This window comes from Fundulus heteroclitus, unplaced genomic scaffold, assembly GCF_011125445.2.
Source record: "Fundulus heteroclitus isolate FHET01 unplaced genomic scaffold, MU-UCD_Fhet_4.1 scaffold_74, whole genome shotgun sequence".
Taxonomy (NCBI): domain Eukaryota; kingdom Metazoa; phylum Chordata; class Actinopteri; order Cyprinodontiformes; family Fundulidae; genus Fundulus; species Fundulus heteroclitus.
The window spans coordinates 1,411,316-1,434,909 of record NW_023397186.1 but is presented as its reverse complement, the minus strand read 5'-3'; the positions used below and the strand labels follow the sequence as shown (position 1 = coordinate 1,434,909).

Sequence of the window (23,594 nt, the reverse complement as noted above, 5' to 3'; positions counted from 1 at the left end):
TGTGGCCAAGGCAGAGTTGATTGAGAACACTCATCTCTATTGCTGCAAAGTTGTTTAGGTAAAGCTTCAACAAGAGATAACACTTATAATATAATTTTGATGAATATCCAAACCTCGAAATTACCAATGCAAGAAAACAACACATTAAATTATCGTTGATGAAGAACATTTTGTTTACTCTTCCGGCTGTGTTTTGGCAGGTTTGGTTAAACCAACAGGCCCATCATTTATATATATATATATATATATATATATATATATATTTATATATATATATATACACACACACACACCAGTGGGTTTCCATTATATATATATATATATATATATATATATATATATATATATATATGTATATATATATATATATATATATATATATATATATATATATATATGTATATATATATATATATAATATATATATATATATATATATATATATATATATATATATATATATATATATGAGAGCGATAAAAAAGTAACATACCAGCTCAGACAGTCGCCCAATCAAACAAGGTGTGCGTCTAGTCAAGGACACTGTGACGACAAATGGGTTACACAAAGGCAATGGACACAAGAAGACAAAATAATAACCAGGACCAAGGTTATTGACCACGCTCCAATCTGTCTGTGGCTGGATGCCATCTACAATATCTGGACATGATTTATGCTGCATAAGTCCAGAAAAGGCTGATCCCCACCCACTGTTTGAATAAAGATTTTAGATTTTTGTCAAAATGACAAGCAGAATGGCATTTTAAGTCTTAAGTAGTCTTGGTTTAAGCCATGCAGTAGCGCAACACTACGAATAAGGAGTTAGATAAGATTAAAAAAAATTCAAGTTAGGAGGTAATTTACCCATAAAAAAACTATAAAACTAGAGAAAAACGTTCCTATCTAGTGACACTGCTTGACTGAAGTATAAGCAATTTTTTTCAGGAATTAAATATTTTAAACTTGAAATTAAAAAAATAACTGAAAGGTCTATTGCATTTGGATATATGAGTGGGAAACTCAAAGGTTTATTTTTAGTATCACTCTCATAACCCAACATGGCTTCCTTTGATGTAATGATAGCTATAGGGGAAAAACACTTTCCAACCTTCTGTAATGTGCATGGCACAGTGTTGGAATAGACAAAATGTGGAGAACTACATCATTGTTAGCATTTTTGACAACCATATTTAGCCTGATTACTGAACATTATTTTTCTATAGTATTTCCTTTAGTTTTTGAACAGAAGTATTTCTATATTTTGAATTGCATCCAAATATTCAGCCACAGCTGTTTGATAAATCCATATACCTATCTGTGTTATTTCATTGTACATTTTATTTAAATTAAACAGCAAACACTGCGGGAAGTGATACATATGAAAAACAAAAAGATGGCAGTACTTAAAACCTCCCTTCCGTGTTTCAGATTGGGGTAAATCAGGTCTCTCAGGGGAACGTGATGTTTGGAATGGTAACAACTAAATAACTCTTGGCAAGGTTGTAAAACGTTCAGGAGGAGTAAAAGGGGAAAAAAAGGGCGAGAGGGACTTCAAAACAGTCTGGACAAATTAAAAGCCAACCTGCTATTTTACTGTTCGGTTCTGTTGATGCTACAAAGCCCAAAACTGGGTTTGGCTACATTGACGTGACTATCCGACTGATTTTACATGATTTTCCTCCAGTCCTGACTCTTAAGCCTTTTTGGCACCACTTGCTATGTTTTGATGAAGCCTGGGATCGGTAAACGCCCTAGTAAATATTTTTTAGCACTTTATTTAATTCCATGCCTTGGGCCAACAGCATCTAAAGTATGTCACCCAGTAATGGAGAGGAGAAGGAAACCATATAGGCTAAATTTTAGAATTTATTAATAGGCTAAGCATGCATTCTTTCTTTCTTTCTTTCTTTCTTTCTTTCTTTCTTTCTTTCTTTCTTTCTTTCTTTCTTTCTTTCAGTCACTCACACACACACACACACACACACACACACACACACACACACACACACACACACACTCAGAGACACACAAGACACGTAAGGTTTATATCATATGGTTGATGATTTCATAGTAATACACACACACACACACACAGACATACATGTAAACTTCAGAGCCACACATCTCTGGGTTTAAAGCAATGGTGTGAAAAAAATGTGTCTGCAAATGAGATGCAGACCGGCTCACACCAGTGAACCCAAAAAAACTCAGAGAACCGAGGGCTGTGGTTTGGCTTTAAATAGCTAAACTACAGTTTTAAGGCGAAAGAAGGATTCACATTTTCTTATTCTATGCATACTGAGCATCTCTGCTCAGTGTAAAGGAACTGGGATCTCATTTACAGACCTTGCGTACGCACAAAATGGGGCTTGAAACTTGCGTAGGTCATTTTCCACGCAAAAGTTGGGATATATATATATATATATATATATATATATATATATATATATATATATATATATATATATATATATATATATATATATATATATATATATGGGGAAATGTGCACAGCAACTCTGACCTGTGCGCACATTCATTTTGGAGATGGGGGAAATTGGTGACACAGATGGTGCAAGTGGTGAATTACATCCAAACTGCATGGTGATTCCTCTCAGACATTCAATTTCACTCCATCACCGTTCATAAGCTAAACAGGAAACGTTGGGCGCTATACAGGATGTTGCTGAGCCCAGCATTATGCTCTGGTGACATATAAGTATGCATAATGAGCTTCAAATTAAAAAAAAGAACTTAATAAACTCCTCTCTGTGATTTTTTTTATTCACAGAGAAAAAAAAAATCACCCCCCCCCAGTGGTTGTCATCCCACCATGAAAAAAACAAAACATCAGCTGACCCCTTTGTAATACAAATTGACATTCACGAGGTGCTTTGCTTTGGCAATTTATGGTTGTATCTGGGCGTGTTGAGGATACTGGTGGTTTCTAGAGTCTCTAAAAGTAGAATGGGAGGCAGATCCTTTAGTTATCAGGCTCCTCTCCTGTGGCACGAACTCCCAGATTTGGTCCGTGAGGCACACACCGTGTCTACTTTTAAGACTAGGCTTAAAACTTTCCTTTTGATAAAGCTTATAGTTAATGGCTTAGGTTATCATGAGCTATCTCTGTAGTTATGCCGTGATAGGCCTAGGCTGCTGATGGACACCAAGACCTATTTCTCTCGCTCTGCTGAGTTCTCCTACTGTTCTCCAATTTACATTGTTTGTTATTTCAACTTTTAACTTTTTGTTCTCTCTCTTTTTCTTCTTCATAGGTACACCTGGTCTGGCGTTCTGTTAGCTGTCACATCATCCAGGGGAGACAGATCATTTGCTATTATCATATAACGTAGAAAGGATTCCTGGATCAATGTGTGCTTCTGTGCTCTTTTGTGTCTCTGCCCTGTCCTCTCTAACCCCCCAGTTGGTCGCAGCAGATGTCCGCTCACACTGAGCCTGGTTCTGCTGGAGGTTTTTCCTTGATGTTAAAGGGGAGTTTTCCTCTCCACTGTCACTTCATTCGTGCTCAGTATGAGGGATTGCTGCAAAGCCATTGGCAATGACTGTCCACCGTGGCGCTACACTCTTTTAGGAAGAGTGAATGCTGCTTGTCCAGACTCAATGCAATCTGCTGGGCTTCCTTTCAAAGGAAACTTTTTGACCAATCTGTCTGGATGATATGATTGAAATTGACTTTGAAAAGTGCCTTGAGCTGACATGTGTTATATAAATAAATTGAATTGAATGTGATCTTACATAATTCTGAGAAAGGTAAGGAATCAGGTCAGGGTTACATGAAATCAGTTTAACAATCTCAAGCTGAGAACACAGTCACCAATAAAACCATAGGTAGAACACTGCAGTTATGGCCTGCAAAGTCCCCCTGCTCAATACATGCACAGGCCTGTACGAAGTTTGTCAACGAGCAGCTAAATGATTCAAAGAAGGGATCCCTGGGAGAGTGTGACCAAAAGAGACCCAAATTGAGCTCGTTTGCATGGATGGATGGATGGATAGGTACAAAAAAATAACACTCTGTTTCTGTGGAGTTTGTGATATTGGAACAGACTGAAGTGTTTGGCTCTCGAACATTGGCAAAAAGCTATGACGTGATGATATGTCCAGATCCCATGAAGAGTTTTTTTTGTTGTTGTTTTTTTTAAATTATGAAAGAAGCAAAGACCCCGCCTTTCGCCCAGTGAACGCTGGAGATAGGCACCAGCAACCCCCGCGACCCCATGAGGGATTAAGCGGTTTGGAAAATGGATGGATGGATGGAAAGAAGCAAAGTAAAACCTAAAAATATGATAAGGCAAATAACACACTCTGTTGAGTAAGAGTTGTTTATTTCTTTAAAAACAATCTTTAGATTTGCTTTGAATGGTGTCCTTTTTATTATTTAAATAAAAACTCGCTCTAGCAAATTTGCTTTTGTAAAAATCAAATTTGCTAGAGCGAGTACGTTAACGTGTGATAAATTAATACAGAAAACCAACTGAAACTTTGAGTACAAACATTATGTCAGGAATAACCTCTATATCTAGGATTGAAGTGGCTACTTTCATACATTCTACACATTCAAGTGGCATAACACTGTGGGTATTATTCTATGCATCTATGACAAAAAAATTACTATTTTTAGAAAAAAATAAAACATTTATAAACCAACAGGATCAAAAACAAAAGACGGCACTTGGCTGCATTGTGTTTACATTTAGCCAACAGACATGAAGATACAGCTTTATATAGATCTAAATCTTATCCGCATTAATACATAAATAACTACATTCACAGCACAGTAAGAAGCTCATATCATTATCTAGCACATGATTTGCCAAATTAAGTGGATTTTATGGCTCTGAGATCATCAGGTCTTTACCTGATGCTTATTTAGTTGTGCCATTGATTAAACACTGCATAAAATTTATTTTTCAGACAACTAACTTTTAAAAAGGAACTACCTCTAGTTCGCAAAAGAAACCCAAGGGCAATTCTTTAAAATTTTCCTCTGACTTAAACGGTACAAAAGTGTAACTTACGCTCGGAAGATTACAGAATCTGAACTCACCTAACATGAATGAAAATGAAATATATCAACGGTAAATTTTGGAGCACATTCATTCATTATTTAAAACATTCTGCTCCAAGACTAGCAAGATAACAAGGCTCAAAACTAACAGCAATCGTATTAAAAATGTGTTAATTTCAGTTCTCACTGGAAATTCTCACGCCGCCTCTTTACTTTCACGTTAAACTGTCTCACATAAGGACACATTATATGGTGTAGACATGTACACATAAAATCATGAATGCAAATATGCAACCACTACATATATATCTATATGTTTTTACAGAGTTTGGGGTATTTACATGAGTTCATGCAAATCTAGTAATGGCACATTTTTGCATTGACATTTCATTGCATTCTAAAAGTGAGAGCTATTCCTGTCTCTAAACACAACAATTTGCAACACATGAACCTATGCTGCAGATTGGAATAGTCTATCTAGCTTTAAAGAGTTGGATAATTCACACATAAGCACAACTATCGCTAATTCTAAATAAACATCACACCAGTCATCAGGTCAGATATCCCCCAGAAAAAAAAAAATCACTTTATTCCCTTGGGTATCTATTTTATCTTCACTCATACAACAGGTCCCCAAAAGGTGGCATTCGGTTAAGTTAAGGTCCCCATTACCTGTAAGAACAAGTATACATACACACATATGCACATTCACACTATACTTTTCTGCTGTTATGACTACATTCTTCACTTTATCCTTCATTCTTCTACCTCCAGCTCTTCTTTTTGAGGCTCGCTGCTTTCTTTGGCCTCCCCGGCCTCCTGCCTGATTACTGGCAACCACTGTGACATCAGCCCGGCCCCAGTCCCCTTGACCTGGTTGAGGTGGCTGAGAGCTGCGTACAGCCCAGTATTGGTGCTGCTGTGGGCTCCTGGTTCCTCCACCTGCTGCTGCTGCTCAGTGTAGTACATCTCCAGAGCTGCAGGGGTGCAGTGCTTCTGCTGTTGTAAGAGAAAGAAAGAAACACTCTTGTTTGCTTCAGTGACAGCTATTCACTAAATTAACAGTCATTGTGAGTAAATATGTGTTCTATAAATCAAAAAAATCTGTTTTCAAGTGATGATTTCATTTATCGAGAGGAAAAAAGCTATCTAAACCAACCTGACTTTTTGTGAAAACTAATTGTCTCTCTTTGTTAGAAAATAAATTAGCCACAATTTTTTTTAGATCCCTGAGGTAAGTTTCATAGCCCTGATTGCTACTAACCTTTTTCGCCAGATTGATAATGTGCAACATTCTCCGTTCTGCACATTATCACACAATCTGGGACTGCTCGATTTGAAGCTGTTTGGGGAAAGGAGGGAATTTCAGGAAAACTCTCTGAGCTGATTGGGTGAAGCAACAAATAGTGCCCGCCAACCAAAGGTTGGTTTTAGCCAATCATGGCATCAAATTAAACCGTAAGCAGCAGACGTCATGAGAAACCACAAGGCGTTAAGCTAGTCAAGGCACTTTTTGCTATTCTACTATGAAAGAAGAAATCATGGATTCTAACCAAACAGATGTGATAGCAGCAGCTATGCATGCATCCTCTTGCACTGCCATGTTTGTGTTGGTTCGGCTGTCGGCTCAATTGCTCTTGCTTTCATCGCACTGGTTTGTCCTGCCTTAAAATACGATACTGCGTCATACTTTGCCTGAACTGTTTTAGGTTTAGACTCAAACGGTTGAAGCCTGAGCGGTACAAGATGGATTTTCGTGTGTTTGTGAACACACAAATACCACGAGAATTCATGTTGTAGACAAGGTTAGATTTCCACCTGAGCTGGAGAAATGAGAAATTACTTTAAAAGAACTCATCTGACAAAAAAAAGTAGGCTAAAAGTCAAACAGCAACAAACCATGGCCCTGTTAAAAAAGTTAAGAACAGAAGAGAAACAAAGTCAATGGGATCTGTCAGCCTGTAAGGGAGTCACAAAGGGACTCCAGTGAACCATGGTTTGAGCAATTTTCCATAAATGTAGTGGCTGGTCTACCTTAGAGTAGACCGACAGCTCACCTTCAATATCTAAAGCATTGCAGGCTTCACTTGCCTCAGTTATAGTCTGTGTTCAGGATTTGACAATAACAAAGATAATTGGTGAAAAATGGCACCCACAGGTGTGATACAAAGACTAAACCAAATAAAAATACATTTCACATTAGTTAGAGCAACCATCTTAATGATCCTCAAAACTTTTGGGAAAATATTCTGTGGGTAGATGAAACTAACATAGGCATTTTCTCCTGTTGCACACGAGCAAGCAACCAAAAATAATAAATATTGTACTTAGAATTTTAAATACATATTTTCAAAAAGCTTACAATATGTTCTTTGATTGTAAAAGCACAAACATCTGGGAGTGAAATCTGTGCTTGGTCTTCATAGAGATTTTTCTGTGACATTATTTATTAATGGCCAATAGTTAAATGTCAATTACTACTACTGCTACTACTAACAATAAGAATAACAATAATAACAATAATAATAATAATAATAATAATAATAATAATAATAATTATTATTATTATTATTATTATTATTATTATTATTATTATTATTATTACTATTATTATGTTTGCTGCTGGGTTGACTTCTAGAGAATTCAACTTGTAACAATGGAATATAGGCTTTGCATATTTGAAAAATATATTGACAAAACCATGACGAATGTAATGAATTTGCAAAAAGTAATCATGATTAAATTATTGTATTCTTACAGATCTAGTTCAGATGCATTTTCCCATAATAAATAAAGTATGCTTTTTCATGCTACTGAGTATGTATGTCCTCTACAAGATCTCTAACATAATCAAGCCGCCAGTATGTTTAAAACACAGTTTAAATATAATGTAACACCCATAAAAGTATGCTGCCTTATTTAAAGAATACGACAAAGCATTCAAATGCCCGTAGACATTTATTTCTCAAGTAAACTGCTCAGTGTCAAAAACATTAAATAAAACTATACTGTGACTGTTACTAACTTCAAGAATAACCCATCAAGCTAAATTTTAAATTTGCATTGGACATTTTGTAAAATAAATAACGTATTTTAATGACCTCAAAAAGCACAGTAACATGTATGCCTCTTTGTATCCTTTTACTTTAGAAAAGGCATTAATGGGATAAAAGCCAAACTTGTAACCTGCAAAAACTTCAAAAGCATTGCCAAAGGTCTTCTCATACTCCCCCTCTTTTCTTCCTTGACCCCCCCCCCCCACCCCCCACTGTTAAGCCTTTAATCACAGTTTAGTCATGCTGAGTCCTAATTAAAGACCCCTCTGATTCACAGGCAGGCATCCCAATCTGTGCCTGACCAGAAAGCAAGATCCATCACTCCCTTCCCCCTCTGCCTCCGTCTATCCCACCCTGTGGTTTTCTTCTGTGTGACAGGCTCTTTAGCTTAACATGCATGGCAGTACTGGCTTGGTACATGATGCCTCCAAGGTGTCGCTGGGAGACAACAAGCTTAGGTTTCCAGCCTCAGTTTTCAAAGAATCCCTCTAAAGTGACTACTTTGAGGGTGTGGTCAGAAATAAGGCATATAATAAGGCTTGTACACCAAATCGGGTCAAGAGCTAATCAGCAAATTTATGCACGCAAATAGGGTTTTTACTTTGGTTCCCTCTTGGGTATATATATATATATATATATATATATATATATATATATATATATATATATATATATATATATATATTAGGGCTGGGCAACGATTAAAATATTTAATCGCGATTAATCGCCCTGATTAATCGCGATTAATCGCGATTAATCGCCCTGATTAATCGCGATTAATCGCGATTAATCGCATTGTATTTACAAACTCCAAGAATGAATTCAAAAGTAGTGTAAAGAGCACTTTTATTTTAATGTTCTGCTGCCATATGAACAAAAGTGTTGTAACATTTGTAGCACTTATTTTATACTGGATATTTTCAACCCATCTATTGAATTTAGTGCACTAGTTGATCTTTTCTTCATAAGAGAACAAGCACTGCAGCCAAAATATGGCCTTTTTTGACCTGCTGTATATTAGCCAGTCCCTAAGCTTGATGTATCATGAAACTGTTGACCTTTTGGGTTTTGTGGTTTTTATTTTATTATTACAATTTAATAATAATAATAATAATAATAATAATAATGTTATGTTCAGTGTTTTTTCGCTAATCCACCTCTTATATATTTCAATCCTTATGTAATTTTGTCTGTGTTGTGTGCACCTGCCTGTTGCTTTAATCCTATTAATTTCCCCGTCGTGGGATAAAAAAGGGATTAGCTAATGTTATCTTATCTTAAATAACACTTTTTAATATATGTACTGGGTTCTTTCAAGGTCTTAATTACATGTTATGTGTGGGCTCCAGTAACATCCATCCATCCATCCATCCATCCATCCATCCATCCACTGATCTACCTGGATGTTCCCTGGAGGACTGAAACGCCTCAGTCAGTGACGTCAGTCTGTGGGTCTGTCGGGGCAGTGAGAGAAGTTTCGTCTCCTCTCTCCGTTTCTGGGGCTCGACGTTTTCATGTTTTTTCACGTGCTTAGATAAATTTGTTGTGTTTCCACTGAAATGAACCGGCTTTTTACAAAACATACAGCTTGATTTCATTTACGGTATTAAAATAAAGCCGAACGGTGCTACTTCCTCTGGTCGTGTTTTTTCGCTGCTGCGGTCTCTCTCAGCTGTTTGTGTATTAAGTTTGTGTGAGAGCTGAGTGCGCGGGCCAGGCTGAGCCTGCGTGCTGATTGGCTGGCGCCGCTGAGCCATGTACGAGAGGGGAGGGGGAGCGAGAGGGCTGCCGTGACAGCGCGCTGCAGTCAGCGCGCCTGCTGGCTGACACTGACTGAAAGCATTTGAGCAACATGCGTTAATGCGCGATAAAATAAATATCGCCGTTAATAGTCTAATGAATTAACGCAAAATTAACGCGTTAACTTGCCCAGCCCTAATATATATATATATATATATATATATATATATATATATATATAGATATATAGATATATATATATATATATATATATATATAGATAGATATATATATATAGATATAGATATAGATATAGATATATAGAGATATATAGATATATAGAGATATAGATATATATAGATATATATATATATATTTTATAAAAGGAAATAATGTTTTTTGTATTTTTTGGTAAACACCTTGATTGCTGCATGCTGCCTGCCTCATACGCATATTAATGTTTGTATTAGCGTTATTTAAATGTACATGTGAGACTTACAGTGGCTGCAGCCACTATTTTCTGTGTTGCTAACTGAGCCACTAATTCTGGATGTTACATCATCACATCTGCCATCTGTCCGCCAAACTGTGACTCCATAGCTGTTTTTCACTGCCATCGTGGTAGTCCATCTCTCCAGTCAATCTGTCTAGTATAGTTAACACAACATTAATTAGCAATAGTCCAAAATTGTATTGACTTTTTGTACAGTAAGGGATTTTTGAAACCTTGTTTTATTAAAATAGTATTTTTATTGCCTAGCACACCTAGCAAGTGTTGTTCTGTGTTGACTCCTCAAAACAAACCATGGCTCATAAACATACATGTCCAAACTGCATGGTTCACATTTAAATTAATTGGGTTGATTTGAATCGAATTTGGACGAAACACGATTCTAGATTTTTTAAATATGGACTGATCAAACTTCATCTTGTTAGGGCTGTGAAATGACATATTTGTTGAATCAGTGCTGTATAAATACGCTGATGTGTTGAATGTTTATGACACGACTCTGCTGAGGCAAGAAAACGCAGAGTAAAGCATCTATAAAAGTAGGACAGCTTGCGTAGTGGGACATGCACAAATTGCACAGCTACAGTTTTGGAAAACACATAGCATGTAAGGAAAAAAGGTTTTAAGGGTTCGACAGTGTAATTGGTTTTGATTCTAAGTTTATTCACAAGTTGATGTTGTTGTGGAGCCCACCTTTAGAACAAACCCCTCTGGGCAGGTAAGCTGGTCATACCACATGGCTTTGTACATGAGGAGAAGGAGCAGGCTGGTCAAAAATGCCAGAGTGATGAGGATCAGACCTGTGATCTGGGCAACACAGGGAAACACAAACATACAGACAAAGTCAGTAACAAAGGTAAAAATTTTAAAAGAATTTTAATTAACCTCTTTATTAGAGAATGTATACTTAAAAGGCACCTCCAGTGATTAAAACACATGCAAAACTGTCGAAGTAAAAATTAAATCATTGACCGCTCATATTGGACAGGTTTCGGGTTATGCAATGATGTACCTTAACTTTATCCGAGACATCATTGTAGAAGTTGATATTCAGCTTCTTGATGTTGGGAACATAGAGCCTGTTCCTCTGCTGCTGCTTCAGCTGAAACTGTGTTTTTGTCGTCACAATGACCTGGGGAATACACAAAGCAGTTATATGAGCAGTCTGGAAAAAGATGGAAATGTCCTTTCGGGTCCAAGGATTAGGTTGCCTCTCTTTTCCAGCACTAGGTTAATAATAATGCATCCACCATCCATGCAAATTACTGTTTTTCTATCCCTTCAAATAAACAATGCACATTTGCAAAAGCAATCCCTTTTATTGCAGCGCCTTAGGAGGACGTTTTGGGGACTATATCGTATTTTTATGATATTTCTCCAACAGCTTCCACTTCTGTGGAATATCCTGCAGAGCTAAATGCATCATCCAACAAGAAAACGGGCGAGGGCTTTCTGCTTTCATTAGGCATTCACAGCAGTGCTTATGTTGTGTGGGCTGATGCCAAGGTTTTAACCTGGGATGATGGAAAAGGAAAGGTAAACACAGCAAGCTCAGCATGCAGCGGGCTTATGAAATGAAGGTAAGTGTAGCTGTGGGAATTTTAATATTATTTTCCCCCAGAATTTCTTCAATGAGTAGTGATCTGTTTAGGATTTCTATTTTTCTGTGGTACAATGCGATCAACTTAAAACCACAACAGTTTTAAGGAAAGGATATACAAGGAGAGGGAAAGAAACATCAGATCATACCAACCTTTTCTGCCAATGGCTGCTGAAGCTGGCTGACCTCCAGGGGCGTGATGAGGGGGATGTTATCAAAGCCATCATCTGCAGATGGCTGCTTCTCCAGCTTATCAGATAGATTACTGCCCAGCTTTACCATGGCTGCTCAGCTGCCTTAAATGGCCTGAACAGATCTAACCAACAGGAATGGACAGCTCAGGTCAGGTTGACTCGGACTGTGTGGTTTTGTATCCAAGTGTAAAAGTGCTGCTCAAGGATCCTGGCAGAACAAACACACAATACAAAAGAAAATAATGTGGTGAGCACCAAAGGAACCAAAAAGATTAATATTAGGCATACCAGAAGAAGAAATGTAGTTTTGATTCTGCTATATATATGAATCTCAACATTTTTAATACTGTGGCTTTAGAGAATATGTATGCTGGTTAACTATTTTGGTGCAGATATTATTGACTTAATCCGGGATGTTCCAATCTGATCCCAGCTATCAGCTGGGGGGCATAAATCAGTCGATTTTTAAAGGATCTGTATCAGATTAACCAATGGAATACAACTCCTAACACCCTGTGCTGGTCTACTGTCTGTAAATGTTGTCAGCTGCTGTCCAGATTTATTCTTCGCAGCCAATTCTCTTTTCAGTTTTAAAAATCACAACCTATTTCCATGCACAAGACTTGCAAAATTGCATTAAATGCCATGCCATGAAGAATCTATCTTATCTAGCATATTGTGGTTTTCCCTAATCATCTGTGTCATGTCACCCCCTTGGTCTTTAGATATAACCAGCAGTCCAAGCTGAGCAGCTGAAACATTAGTCATTACAGTTTATGTTGCTAAAGACAGAGGGCTAAATTTGTAAAGCAGGAGAACTGTTTGTTGTTTATACTTTGTCTGCAAACAGTGAACTGAAACCACAATAACACTATCCCAACCGAATTATCAACAAGTCATATCAAAACACAGAGTAAGCACTCAGCATACTGCATGGAAACACTGCCAGCAGAAGGAAGCTGTGACTTTGTTGAAGAGTGTAGCTGTTTGTCTTGAGTCTTATGTTTGGGAACAACTCATAACTCCATGCAAGTTTCAGGCGACATTATAGTAGTGTCATGGTTTAGTTTTGATTCGGCTTTTGTTGCCATTGGTTTTCGGTTTTTCCACCTTGTTTTAGTCTTAGTTAGGGTTTAACTTTATTTATTGTTTTTAGTTTCTCCTTCCCCTCACTTCAGCCTTCCCTTCCACCCAGCCTTCACTTCACTCTCCTTGCAGTCAGTCACACCTGTTAGTAATTATTCAGTCAGATGCATGTCACCTGTTAGTCTTCCTATTTAAACCTCCCTCTGCCTCACTTTAGTGCTGGTCCGTCTTCTGAATCATCCACTCCATGCCAGTCCTCGTCCTTGCCTTGGAAGGTCTATTTCTGTTTTCAGATTTAAGGTTAGTTTTGCCTCGTTGAAAGACTTTGTGCCTCACCGTTGTTCCTGGGAAGTTCTGCTCTGTGTTCTAGTGTCCCCAGTGATTTGCTAAACTGACTAGCCGCTCTGAGAAGGCTCTGCTCTGTGCCACCCCACTCAGCGTTGTTGGACTCTCTCTCTCCTGGCCGTCAGCCCCTGCCTTCACCTGCACCCCTGAGCCGCTGTATTCCTGCACCTCTGGTTACATCTTCCATCAGTCATCTACCCTTCAATAAACCTCTCAAACTTTTGTCCTGTGTGTGTTCTGAGTTCATCAATAAACAAATCCTGACAAGTAGTAATTTTTTAGCAAACTTTGTGTTTGAGTAGCATACTAAAGCTGTTATGCAAACCCTCGGCACAAACTATCAGTTACAGTCAGGAAAACAGAGGAGAGTGCAGTGTCCTGAACATCAATGGTGAGTGTGTCAGTACTGTAAAAAAGTTGTTTTCTGCTTACAGATGACTAGTGTTTAGCTTTTTTTTCTTTTTTTTGTTTCTTTGTGTTAATGGATTAAAGTTATCCAAAACCATCAGTCTTATGTGAAAAATATTTGCCCTTAAATCATGATTTTAACTATAACTAACCACATGTTTTGGTTCAGTTTCACTGGGCACACCCTGGCCTGCAGAACCAACTAACTAAAATAATCTCAGGTTTTTCTATGGAATAATTTTTCAACAACAATTTGTTTCTCATTCAGTAATTAAAACATAAACACGTAAACATAAGTTTATGTGCTCGTTATTTGACAGCAAGCTGACAGGAAATGGAGTACAGGGAGAGGAGGAAGACATGTGGCAAAGGTCCACCGACCGGGACTCAAACCCGGGACAGCTACGAGGCCTACGAGTATGAGTTGCATGCCCCACCCCTGTGCTACCACTGTGCCTCATTTATGTGCTATTCTGGGTAATTCAAGGATTTATCTTCTGAGTCAGAGTCATCCTAGAATGTATACAAAATAGTGCTGCTGATAATAAGTTATGTCTAAATGAATAATTTCTTTTTGCGTTCCAGCAGTTTCCTTGGATCTTTCAAAGCTATTCACTGTTCACATTTTTAAAAACAAAAATTTCATTTATTTTTCTTTCTTGGTCAAGTTAAAGGATTAAATAAAAAAAAATAGAGGCAAAGTAACCAAATACCAAAAAGAAACTTTGAATGGCCTTTAGGAAGCAAACTCTGCAGAGGATGCCTCCAGACTGTTATACAATGCTCTACAGCTAAGACAGGAAGGCAAACAAAATAAACTATAATTATAGAAAATGTAAGAAATATTTTTTTTTACAACAAAGTAAAATAAACATAGTGTTGCTAGATGATTCTGTTAAAAATGAGCAAAGCTAATTTAACTGAATGGAGTGAAGAGAAATTTAAGAATGTTGAGTTAAAATGTGTTATAGTTAACTGAATTGAATTGGATGGTCCAACATAAAACTGAATTATAAATTGACACTATATAAATCAATTGAAACAAGACTAATTCATTAACTTAAATTCAATGTTTCTAAATAAAGGTTGATTAACACAAGGTTTTCCACCACGGTTTCCTGGTGCCAGTAGGCTGAGGAAGGTTCCTGAGTTTCTGTGTGCCATGAGAAACCTAGATGCAGCCATCTTTGGTCATCACAATAGAAATGTAGCAGGTTTGTGCCAAAGGCTTTAATCCTGCTGTAAATTCAAAGCACACAAACAGACAGAGCTGTTTCATCTGTAGGATTCTGAGAAGAAAATGTATGAAAAAGGCCATGTGCTGTTTTTCTCATGAGCTTCAAGAGAGGTCTGCTGCTGATGGAAATATTTGGAAGCATGTAGACTGATAGGTTATACCTGTTGTTACCAAGCAATCAGTGCTAAGTCTGGCTTCCAGAACTTTCAGCCTGTTCAGTGAATACCAAACATGCCCAAATTGGAATCTCCAGAAATACTTTTCTCTTCTATTTTTTATGCTGCACAGGTTGCTGTGGATAGTTTGCTCTTTTGCTGCCAGATTTGCTGTTACATTTATCTGACAACAAAGAAAACTAGATATAACTAATATCTAACCGATATCTAGTGGGGCGTTAGAGAAGGAACTTGTACCTTCCTAAAACTGCCATCTGTTTAATCTTTGAGGACTTTGACACTTTTTATCCCTTACAAAAGATGTCATACTCCCTAAATTCCCCCACATTCTTTGAATTTTTGTTAACCACGAAATCTAATAGGTTTTATTGGGATTCTGTGTAAAACACCAACACAATGTAATGCATAGTTGTGTAGAGGAAACAAAAAACAATATTTGGTTTAACTGACAGACAAGAGGAGAATTAATCAGAGTGAAACAAATAGGTCAATAGTAACTCTGGAGGAGATGCAGATCTTCACCGCTCAGGTGGGAGAATCATTCAACAGGACAACTATTAGTCGTACCTTCCACAAACTTGGCCTTTTTCAAAAAGTTGCGTGAGAAAAACTATTGCTGACAAAAAGTCATGAAAGAAAACTTGTTGGCAGTGAGTGGCAGTGAGCCAAAAAACATGTAGTAGACACAGCCAATATGTTTAGGAAGGCTCTCCAGTCAGGTGAGATTACATTCCTTCGCCATCTTGCAAAATGGTATAAGAGGTGGGAAATGAACACACCTTAAACACAATATAAACATTGTGAAAGCTGGTGGTGGCGGTGTTATGCTGTGAAAGGCTTTTCTCCACCAGGGACGAGGAAGCTAATTAGAGCTGTAAGAAAGATGAACGGAGCTAAACGCAGGGCAATACTGAAAGAGAATCTCTTAGGAGCTGCATAAGACTTAAGACCGGGTTGTAGGTTCACCTTCCAGCGGGACAACCCGAAACAGACATACAGAGATGCAGTAGACTGGCTTGTACCACAGCAAATTCATTTGTTAGCGTGATCCAGTCAAAGTCCAGACAAATCCATTTGAGAATCTGTTTCTGGGTGTAACTTGACAAGATGGGAAAAGAACTGAGTATGAATGTTTTTGCAATGCACTGTAAGTTCAATTCAATTCAATTTTATTTATATAGCGCCAATTTAATGATACATGTCATCTCAAGGCACTTTCCAAAGTCAAATTCAATCAAATTATACAGACTGGTCAAAGGTTTCCTAAGGAAACCCAGCAGATTGCATCAAGTCTTGAAAAGCAGCATTCAATGCTCCTGGAGAAGCGTAGAGCCACAGGAAGAGTCATCTGCATTGTCCATGGCTTTGCAGCAATCCCTCATACCGAGCATGCATGAAGCCACAAAGGAGAGAAAAACTCCCCTTTAACGGAAAGGAAAAACCTCCAGCAGAACCGGGCTCAGTATGAACGGTCATCTGCCTCGACCCACTGGGGTTACAGAAGACAGAGCAGAGACACAACAAGAGAAACAAAAAAGCACAGAAGCACACATTGATCTAGTAATCTGTTCTACATTAGATGGTAATAGCGGGTGAGCCGTCTTCTCTGGGTGGTGTCACTGCTAACAGAACGTCAGACCAGGTGTACCTACTATGAAGAAAAAAATTACAGAGAACAAAAAGGTAAAAGATGAAATAACAAGCAGGCACCAGTTTGTAATATAATGGTGCATCTTTTCTAAAGCTGGATGTGAGAATGTGACACTGGAAGAGCTCCTAAAACTGTTGAACATAGGATGATGGGAATCTCATTCCTCCTGCGTATAAAAGCAGATTCATCATAGAGGTCTCTAGAATAGGAAACAAAAATAAATAAATAAATAAAAAAAACTAAAAAATAAATTAAAAATAGAGAAGGAAACCATTCTTTCAATAACCACTTTTTAAATAATTCAGTGGATATCTAAATTGTTCAGCCTAGAGACAAATAGATAGCACAGCTTGTACTGTACTGTTTATTCAAACAATCTGGAGTAAACATGTTTCATAACTAGTGTGTGTGATTCATCATACATCTCTTCCCAGATCCCATCTCTTCCTAGAATCTCATGTCCTTCATGTTTTGGAGCTGATGCCTGAATCCAATGTATCTAGTGCTTTTCCTGCTCTGAACGGGATTCTGTTTGTTTGTTTATTTATTTATTACCTTCGTCAAATGATCATCGAATTGTGGAGAGAGGAGATGAGCCACTTATCTCATTCGCACAATGCAACACAACACCTTCCCCCAGCCAAGGACCCCACTGGCCCGCTGACGCCAGTGATTCACAGTGATGATACACAAAGCAGGAAGAAAAGAGCCACAGTGTTGGCGGGGAGAAATCCTTGAAGCTCAGGAAATGGGCTTTTAATGACGCAGGATCAATTTGCTGGAGCTTCTAGTCACAAAAGCGGTAAACAGGTGATCAAATAAGGAAGAACTTGTTGTCACTATGGGGGAGACGAACAGTGCCTAGCAAAGGGATTACGATACTCCATAAATGTTTTCTCATTTTTATCAAGCGGCAACCACAAAAGTTAAATGTTTTATTGGTTATTTTATATTATTATATAGTATATATTATTTTGTGTGAAAGATCAACCAAAAGTAGTGCATTATTGTGGAATGAAAACAATTCATGGTTAGTTTTTTATCAATAAAAATCTAAAAAATGGAAATGTGCATTCATTCAGCCCCCATGACTCAACGCTTTAGTGGTGAAATTGCTAGGGTTAAATAACATGGTTTACTACTATGGTTTATGCACAATGCATAGGAAACATCAGCATTTATTAAAAATCACATCAGTCTAATTGTTTTATTTTTCATCAAGCTCAAGTCTTTAAATATGCTTTGACTATAATGTCCTTGTCTGAAGGGTACAGTTTCTTTTTCAGGGAGCCTTAATGGCATGAAAGGAATGAGAGGAATGTATTATATTAAGTTGTTTTTTTCTTCTCCAAATCACAAAGTTCACATCGCAATGGTGAATCAAATGATTACATTGCATTGAGTTACAAAAGAATCAACATTTAAAGTATTAGTGAGCTCACTAATATAAGTATTAATTAACGAACAAGAGAAACAAGTGAATATATGTCAATACGATTTCTTTCGTATTTTTATTCTTATTTGTTCTCATTTTCTTTTTGATCCACTGTATATAGGAAGATACACTGTATATAACTGATGTACCTTTTCCTACTTTTGGCTCCTTCTTCTCACTATTGACCCTCAAATACTATTCAGCTGATAAAAATATAACCTCACCTAATGGTTTCTCACTTTTAAAAGGTAAACCAATGGTTTTAGACACTATTAGTATTTCTCAACACCTTTCTTAGCCTGGGAAAACTTGAAGAGTAATGACTAATTCAATTGAGGAAGGCTTCTGACAGGTTCCCTGGCCCAAAAACAGCTTGAGCTAAATCGATGAGATTAGCCTTCGGAGTCGAGGACCGGATCTCCTGATCTGCTGCTTAACGTCCCTCTCCTCAACTCACTGGATTGAGAATCTCTTCCCATCGTTTGTTCAATCTGGCCTAAAGGTTTGCGTCTTGGCACGGGTGTCGAAGGTACCCTCATTTGCTTTCTTTAGCATTCAAAGTGGAATTCTAAACAGGCCGAAAAACTCTCTTGCTCAAAGAGTAAAGCATGTTACAGAGACTAGAAGAACACAACAGAATTTTAATCAAGTTTACCCAGGCTGGGTTGGTCCAATTGGGCATAATGTCTTGGTTTGGTATGCACTGGCGGGTGCATACCAAACCATTAGGTGTGTCTTTCTCAATTTCTTCTTCATCATTCAGCGGGACACCAACTCGCTCACTCAGCCCCACAGACGCACCCAGAGGACAGTGTTTTTAGCCATTTAAACATTTTACTGCTGTTTTTAATAAATTCCTCTCCCTATCCAGAGGACAGTGACTTCAACATATTAGATAAGAACATCACAGTCTGGAGCCAGTGCATGTCAAATTCAAGGTCTTTTATTAAATAGTTTAAGGACTTTATCATAACGCCATGATTGCATTTGGACAATCTCAGAAGCAGAGGCTGAGGAATTAGTTCAGTCTAATGTAACATGATGAAATTTTTCAATAGTGTTGATCAATATTTTTAAGTGTTTGCTTTTGTCTTAAAAGGAATATGTTCAAGGTCAGTCTCGGTGTGCTACACTTTATGGAGCAACCCTTCACCGCATTTACGACTGCAAGTCTTGTGGGGTATGACAACCAGCTTTGCACATTTAGAGACAGGATGTTGTTGTTGTTTTTTATTCATCCGTCTTTGCAAAGACGGATGAATCATTCCTTTCATACAGGTCAAGCTCAGACATGTATGAAGAGTGTCACTAAAAATCAGCTTTCAAGTCTTGCAACAGATTCTCAGTTGAATTTAGGTCTGGACTTTGACTGGGCCATTGTCATGTGTGAATATGCTTTAATTAAAAAAATAATAATAATAATTCAATGTAGTTCTGACTGCATTTGAGGGTCATTGCCACTGCTGTGAGGGAAACTTCTGATCTGGTCTCAAGACTATTGCAGCCTCAAAGAGGATTTCTTCCAGTATCGCCTTGTCTTTAGCTCACTCTGTTTTCCCAACATCCCAACAGGTTCTGGTGAACCTCTCTGTCACTGCTTAAGAAACATATTCCCACAGCATGATGCTGCCACCACTTTGCTCCACAGTCTGGACAGACATTGCATTTTGCATTTAGGCTAAACAGTTCAATTTTGGTGCCATCTGGGCAGAGCATGTTCTCAGAGGTGTTTGTGGTGTTCCTAAATTGCTTGTGTCAAACAGGATTTATTACGGCTTCCTTCTTGCTACTTCTAAATTAAGGCCACATTTGTTGAGAGCATCAAAAACAAGCGTGCTGTCAGCAGTTTTTCCGACCTACACTTAGGCTTTCTGCAGCTCCTCCAAAGTTGTAACGAGCTTTTTTTCGTCTTCTTCCCTTCAATGCTTTTCTAGACCAGCCTGTCAAACTACGTGGATGGCCGTGTCTCGGTTCTGTCATCTTTCCTCATATCTGTCATATCCTTTTCCTCTCTGTTGGCATGGCAACACATGCTGCTCCTCTGCAGGTTTTAGGATAGGATGTCCTTTCTCAGGCTTGAGAAAATTAGTTGCTCAAGTAGAGGTTCTCCAGCAAACCTCTGAGGCCTTCACAGAACAGCTGGTTTTATACTGACATTAAATTATGCACAGAATTTACTACCTGGCAGATTTCTGAACATAGTTTTATTGTGCTGGATTTCACTTAGGGGTATCAGTACAGTGGGGTGAATACAATATGCACACCACAAAGTTTTAATTTATGTTCTATTTTCAAAACCAAAACTCCCCTTCCCTGCACTTCCCAATTATGCGCTATTTTGTGTCTGATACATAAAATCCGAACAAAACACACTGAAAATTGTGCTTCCATGAGACAAATAGTGAAACAACTCAAAAGGTAGGGATACATCTTCCGGTGGACAGTATGCATTCAAAGTATTCCATGTTATTTGAAATACTTTTAAATGACGGAAGCCAAAAAGAGACGTTTCTGTGCAGTAAAAGAATAATTGTGCGATATTATGTCACATGCACATAGTTGTGGACGAGTGGGCGGTTAGCGCGGTCATCTGGTGCTGACCACCATTTTTCTTCCCCACAGTTGGAGTGAAATGTGGGTACGATGAATCATCCTGAATCTGTGATTAACAAATGAGCCGTGCTGGTGTCAAACACTCAGTGTTCCCACACTTTGCTGCTGCAAACAAGTTCTGCGAGAGCTGTGAATCACATCTTCTTCTCACTTGTCCCTGCAACATTTCATCTACCTTAAGAATTAAAAAAAACCCCTCTCTGATGTGGTTCATCACTTCAGCGCGGCACAGGGCTTGCGGATGGAAGCTGTCGGGAGGGAAGAACACACTCTATGTGCTATGAATAGGTGAGTGTTTGGCACCTTCAGTCAAGTTCTTCAGGGTTCACTGCTCATGCATATCCTGAACTTGCTGCATTGAAGGGTGCTGCCACAAGACATGCAGCAGAGAAAGGAAAATGGAGCAGATAAAACACATTTATTGCTCTCAGTGTGGCTTTCATAGCAGCCTGCTTTCTCTACACGATCCGCACAATTGCACTAAGTTACAGTAGTAAACGTCTACGAGTTCAAATAAATCAGCTTTTTAGCTTGCAGGAGGATAGAGCACTGGGTGCTTCACAGAAACGCATTCCTTGCAGAGATTTAATGCTTTTCTATCCCTTGAATGAAGAATATACAGAGGATATTTAGCTACATGACTAGATAGCCCAAATAAATGTCCTATTTCTGCAACTTTGCGCAGCAGCAGCAGCAGCAGCAGGATCCCAGCTCGCGTCATTCCTGATCTAGCCCGTCTGTTATGCAAACAAACAGCCGCAGTGCCGCATGTGAGGCTCCCGTGGAGGGGAGAGAAACTTACTGTCTCTTTGAGAGGATCTCCTGGCTGCTTGTCCGGGATCGGCTCTAGTAGCGGCGGATGCTGACCGGGCTCTGGATGTGAACACAGGTTGTCGTGCTGATGAGTGATTCAGAACAGGACTGCGCATGTAGTAAAAAAAAAAAAAAAAAAAGCCGATTAGCTCCGACCTCCTGAATTGAAACTGCGATTGTGCGTCTGTGCGCGACTCTCCGTGGATGACAAGCGTGGCTCCTCGGAAAACTGCGTCTCTGTTATCGTGTCGTGGGTTTATTTGGCGTATTTGTCACCGTGACGACACGACACGACCCCCTGAAAAGGGTTTGAGGTGGTCTGATCCAACCACAACCCCAATAAAGGTTTGCACATTTAATTAGTTTTAGTTCTAATTGTTTTTAGCTGAATTTAGAATTTCAACCAACTTTATAATCAATGACTATATATGAGATATATTCAGAACAATCACTGCCACCTGTATGAATTTAGACTGTGCAGTCCACGCTATTTTATGATTTGCTGACTAAACTCAGTCTGTTCTCATCTGACTCAGTTACAGATGCATTTCAATATATTTGAATTTCACGGAAGTCATAAATGTAGTTAAAAACAGTTGAACTCATATGGTTTCATTTCACATGCTTTTCATTTGGTGGCTTGAGGCTTACAGCTATAATAAAAACCCACAATTCAGTTTCTCTGAAAATGTGAATGGTACGGGCCACTTCAGAAAAGCAAAAGCAGAAATGTGATGCCATGCCCATGTTAGGTCCTACACCAGGGTTCTGCAACCTGCAGCTCCAGAGCCACATGGTCCCTCCAAACTGGCTCTTATCAACTTTGACCAAAACCGACGCAGACCTGAGAAATGACTTTAATCATAAAAGTATCGAAAAGGTTGATTTGAACACGTTTTATTCTTGTTTCAATACATCTGCGTATAAACTCCACAACAGAATGTGCTAATAACTTTCAGTATTGCTTTTCATCTTTTTAAAATATAAATCGTTCCATTAAACACAATGCCTTCGATTTATTTGTAAATGTTTTATTTATTTGTTCTAATAGCTGACATAGAGACAAAAACATGGCTCTTTTACAAAAAAGAAAAAAAGAAAACTAATTTTACATTGAAAGTACAAAACTTTGTTCTTTGACTAAAAAATAGCCCTTTGGATGGTAACGGTAATGATCCCACTGCTAATATAATGATGGGGAAGAGTGCAGTTTTCCAGCGGACAGTTATGGACATCCTCCAGTAAGTCACAAAAGTCATTGTTAAAGAAGCATATTAGAGGAAAATTCAAGCGGAAGGAAAAAGTGTGGGAAAATAAAGTTTACAAGCAACAGAAATAACTGCAGCCTAGAAAGAGTTATCAAGCGAAGCCTTCACGAGTTTAGAAGAGATTTAAAATATGTGGACTGCTGGAGTCTTCAACAGCCACTACACAGAGCTACACCTAATGCATTCACCTGGTGAGCCACGGCAGATTTTAAAACCAGAAAACCTACTAAAAAGGGTGCCAGAATACGATACACTATGTGCATCCTCGGTACATTGGGGCCACATTTGCATGAATCATTGCTGCAGTGCAGCATTACATGGAGGTGATCAGCCTGAGGTTCTGCTGAGGTGTTAAGCCACTCCAGGTTGCTTGAATAGCGGCCTTCAGCCCATATGCATTATTGTCTCTGGTGTCTCTTATGTTCCTCATGA

At 38.3% G+C, this 23,594-nt stretch overlaps 1 protein-coding gene across 3 annotated transcripts; it reads right to left on the bottom strand.

Annotated features, from left to right (window-relative positions):
* Positions 1 to 4,327: 4,327 nt before the first annotated feature.
* caly (calcyon neuron-specific vesicular protein) lies at positions 4,328 to 22,158 on the bottom strand. Of its 3 annotated transcripts, XM_021318755.2 has the most exons (6): positions 21,884 to 22,157; positions 21,385 to 21,448; positions 12,090 to 12,338; positions 11,349 to 11,468; positions 11,030 to 11,143; positions 4,328 to 6,028 (listed from the first exon to the last, which is right to left on the bottom strand). In XM_021318755.2, the coding sequence occupies exons 3-6, from the start codon at positions 12,216 to 12,218 to the stop codon at positions 5,786 to 5,788; spliced, it is 606 nt and encodes a 201-aa protein (XP_021174430.2). In that variant the 5' UTR covers positions 12,219 to 12,338; positions 21,385 to 21,448; positions 21,884 to 22,157; the 3' UTR covers positions 4,328 to 5,785. The 3 variants fall into 3 exon arrangements, with proteins under 3 accessions (XP_021174430.2, XP_021174431.2, XP_012722362.2); XM_021318756.2 differs by lacking the exon at positions 21,385 to 21,448 and having other exon boundaries at positions 12,090 to 12,252; positions 21,884 to 22,158; XM_012866908.3 differs by lacking the exon at positions 21,385 to 21,448.
* Between the last annotated feature and the right edge of the window lie 1,436 nt (positions 22,159 to 23,594).